Below are 4,527 nucleotides of genomic sequence, written 5' to 3'. Positions count from 1 at the left end.
GTCCCTACTCTAGTTGAAAATTCCAACAAAATTTTGTGTACTTAATAATGGTACAGATTAATGGAACATTCAGTACATAAGCATATCTGGGTGTTGGATGGGAAAAGAGAATTTATTTGGAGTGCCCTAACAGTTGTACAACAGATGGGTTTCATGGTCTGGTTTCCAACTCCAAAGCTTTTCTATACAGCGGTATATTCCAATAGTTATCCCTAGTTATAATACTATATCTGCAACTGCAGAGGGTCACACTTGACATGAAAACATTCTGGAATTGTAGTACTTATACAGACCAGCTCTTTCAAGTAGCCTACTCTAAAAATTTACAATTCTGCCATTTAGCATATGATCTCGCAAGCACACCTTACAGGTGCTTCCAGCCAGATCAGCACCACTTAGTGTATATGGTTTGCAAGCAATTCCAAATGTGTATGGGTGATTGTTCTATTAGAGTAGTTTACTGTTCTATATTGAAATGTATGGCTGCTAGGGAATATTTAGATAAAAGATATCTGGATACCTAAATTACCTATCGTAATAAATTTGCTTATTGAGATAATAGTAAATCTTTGTAATCTATTGGAAATCAGCCACATTCAGAAAGAAAACTTGTGGTAGGGTGTCGGTCCTGCTGGAAGTGATTAAAATTCTAACTTAATTAGTACTACGTGGCTTTAAGTCAACACATGTGTAAAATTGCTTTTACTATGATGTCACATCATTATTGAAATGACATAGAGGACTTGCAGCGTGACGTAAATCATCGTAATTGCTAAGCAACCGTGGCTGTCAGCCATGTTTCGGGACAGTGTTGTGGCTGAAAAGCGCTTTCTCAGGATTTGGTACAGGCTGTAATGAAGCGAATCAGTGTTGAGTTGTGTTGTAAATACCACCCAGCTTGTTAAAAAAGGCGAAGAAGTTAGAATTCGTTAGTAATGTATCGAAATTTAATTAGCCACCTATTTCACAAGCCAATGATAAGATCTTCTATTTCGAAACCGGCCCCGCTTCCCAGTGCCACTATACCCAGTGCTTAGTGAATAAATCTCGTTACCTTCATTCTGACCGAATATGCGCCATAGAAAGTTGTCCCGAAACATGTCCGCCTAGCAACCGTTGCTTCACGCGTGCAAGTCCTCTATTGATTATCAAAATAAAATGATTGCCATTTATTGAGATGTGAAAATTGTATGGGTGACGGATTGGATTTACAGTAAAGGAAATGTTAACATGTCATAGATCACAGTCTTTTACCACTCTAACAATTCCTATTATGCTGAATGCTTTGGTCAAAACTGATTTTGCTCAACATCATCAAATTATAGTAGCTAATCAGCCCCAACTGCATTTCACCATGCATGCAGTGACTGTTCTATTAGAGTATCTTGATCTTCCCTTGCTTTTCCCAAAAACAAAACATTTGTGTATTTGTTATCACGTGACTGTTGTGTTGGAGTATCTTGATATTTAATTGCCCAAAAGCAAGAAGTTATAATGCACCTATCAATGTCATTCCCCACCCCCACCCCCTAGGGTGGGGGAATACAGGGGATTTGACAAACTCTCATATCAAATTCCACAGTACTGGGGCTAAGAAGCGAGTCAAAACACCACCATGTTTCCACTTTGATAGAGGGGTTTCTATAGATTTGATTTACATGTACCTATTAAAATAATTTTTGGTTCAGCAAACTGCCACAGTCGAAATCCCCAGGGGTGGGGTAAGTGTAGATGTCAAATCCCCAGTAGGTGTATGGGGACCCTCGGGGTGGGGCTTGACATTGATAGGTGCATAATTATATTGTTGATATGTTATGATGTGTGACTGTTCTATTAGAGTATCTCAATTTTTTTAATGTCATAGTAAATGCTCCCCAGTGTGGATTTTATGAAAACTGTACCTACCTATTATGCCAGCATTTTGCTCATCGCTATTACCCTCCTCTTCTGCCCCAAACTTTTGCCAGATGAAATAATGCAGTCCTACCTACAACCTTGCTGTATAGGTTTTACTCACATTACTCCATCGACCAGTGGTCTATATCAACAGCTGTACATTTGGTATTAGTAAAGCACCGAGTAATTGGTACAACATTTGGTCAGAAACATTAAGAATTTGTGTTGGATATTAAAATAATGTAGTTGATATTATACAGAACCTAGATAATAATGAGTTAAAGAGTGGTAGAGCAGTGCAGCACAGTGTTCTAGTTTGCTCTAAATAAGGCAAAAGGAATGTTTATAATTATCAGTGTGAATTTGGTAGAAATCAACACTTTTATCATTCTGTTTGCTGGGAAAACTCTTAATGAACATCTACCTACACTATAACCTGAGTGGTGCACAGGTATCCGATGTGCTCTGGGTGGTAATGCTATACAACTGTTAGATTATAGACATTATAATTGATAGTGTGTAATGATTACATGGTGGTTGTTCACATTCAGAAGTGGAGTATCCTGCTAGAAGGAAGCCCTCTACTGTAGGCTCATTGTTTACCACAATATGTGAATATGGCTGCTACTAGTACCTTGGGTGGGTATGATTATGATTACGTGGATGTGCCATTGGATACTTTGTTATGCAAAATATGTCTCTGTCCAAGCAGAGAGGCTCAACTAACTGTTTGCTGTGGCTACACGTTCTGTAAGTCCTGCATCCTGTGTGCCAGTGAGGTGTCATCCATGGCACAAAAGTGTCCGATGTGTTTCAGTAAGGGTTTCACAAGTGTTCATAACAAGCAAGTTGATCGGCTTGTCAGAAGTTTTAAAATATTTTGTCCGAACAAAAAGATAGGATGTGAGTGGCAGGGTGAAGTAAATGATATTCGTTACCACATTAATCACTGCTGCTTTGAAGAAATAAATTGTCCCAATGACTGTGAGGTATCTGTGCAGCGACAAAATCTTACTAAGCATATTGAGACTGAATGCGTACATCTTAAGGTTGAATGTCAACATTGCCACATCACTGAAGAGTACCAGTTAATTGAGGGTGAACACAAGGAACAGTGTCCTAAGCTACCCCTGCCATGTCCTAACAAGTGTGATGTTGATAACATTCCTCGTGAAGAGATGAATGGGCACAGAAAAACTTGTCCACTTGAAGAAATCAACTGCGTCAACAAATGTGGAAAAACTTTACTACGAAAAGACATGAAAGATCATGAGATTGAGTGTGTGCGTCGTAAAGTTAACTGTCGGTATTGCCAAATTACTGGAAGTCATCGTTTTATTGAAGGAAAACATAAGAAACAGTGTCCTAAGTTTCCCTTACCCTGTCCTAACAAGTGCGATATCGGCATTATCACAAGAGGGGACATTGAAGAACACTTGAAGATGTGTCCATTAGAAACAATACAGTTCCAGTATCATGAAGTGGGTTGTACAGAAGTGATAAAACGCAAGTACCAGGAGAAGCATTACACAGAAGAAATGGAAAAGCATCTGTAACGTGAACTCAGCCATGCCAAGGAAGAGCTGGTACAAACAAAACAACAACTAGTTGCAATGGAAGCTACACTAGTAGCGAGGATTACAGAAGTTGAATTTGTTGCTCAGAGAAGGATTAATGAGTTGGGGTCACGACTACAAGGTACATTTCTCTATAGCCAACACCTCAACATTGCGTCCATGAAAATTTGTTCAGGTAGAGAAACATGTCCAGTGATTTTCAAAGTACCCGACTTTACTAACTTAAAGAAATCTAATCAAGTTTGGTATAGCGAAGCATTTTTTACCCAAGACAATGGATGTAAGATGAGGCTGTGTTTGATTGCTGCTGGCAATGGGTTCAGTAAAGGCACTCATGTGTCTGTGTACGTGTACCTGCATTTTGCAGATGGTAAAACAGCATACACATGGTGAAGTGCAACCACTATGTACCAGTCATCTCCACTAAAAATACGATGTGCATGTAAAGCAAGGAGTTGTACTGTTGATTTATAGCTACTTATATGATTTTTCTCTTAATGTACAGCTCCTTGACAGCTACCAAAATGGTGCATCAAAGAGATGAGCTATTTGTGGTACAAATTTACTGACTTAGCATAGTAATATTGAAAACTACATGGACAAAAATGCTCACCTTGGTGCAACTAACATGTGCTGGGTCATTTCTTGCTAAGAGAATATAACATTGTGGTGGCTATACTGCAAAATCAAGACACACGTAGTGTGTCGTGCGGCCCAAGAAGTCGGCGCGCCACACCGTGAGTATATTAACAGGAAAAAAGAAAACGCACTTTTCACACCTATGTAGCTCTGTGATCCCTTATCCGATTGGAACCAACTTTGCTAGAGACGTGCCGCCCAGTTAGGGGAGTCTACATACCAAATTTGAAGAAAATCGCTCCAGCCATTTCCGAGATACGAGCGAACAAAATTTCGTTTTAATTTCTTCGTTTTTTCTTCTTCATCTTCATTTCGCAAAATTCGCCATAAAACACGAATTCGTGCTTGGATTGGGCTGAAATTTGGCACACTTAAAGGGCTCATTAAGGCGGATCTCCGTACCAACTTTGGTAGG

At 39.3% G+C, this 4,527-nt stretch overlaps 1 protein-coding gene across 1 annotated transcript; it reads left to right on the top strand.

Annotated features, from left to right (window-relative positions):
- The first annotated feature begins 2,513 nt into the window (after positions 1–2,513).
- Positions 2,514–3,452, top strand: LOC136255213 (TNF receptor-associated factor 4-like). Its single transcript, XM_066047937.1, has one exon. It carries the CDS (start codon positions 2,514–2,516, stop codon positions 3,450–3,452), a length of 939 nt encoding a protein of 312 aa, XP_065904009.1.
- The last annotated feature ends 1,075 nt before the right edge of the window (positions 3,453–4,527 follow it).

Source organism: Dysidea avara, chromosome 5, assembly GCF_963678975.1.
Source record: "Dysidea avara chromosome 5, odDysAvar1.4, whole genome shotgun sequence".
NCBI lineage: Eukaryota > Metazoa > Porifera > Demospongiae > Dictyoceratida > Dysideidae > Dysidea > Dysidea avara.
Note: the sequence above shows the minus strand (reverse complement) of the source record. Positions and strands in the feature narration are given on the sequence as shown.

What these genes read in the sequence shown, in the direction of transcription:
- LOC136255213 (XM_066047937.1), top strand. Translation starts at nt 2,514, where the DNA reads ATGGCTGCTACTAGTACCTTGGGTGGGTATGATTATGATTACGTGGAT.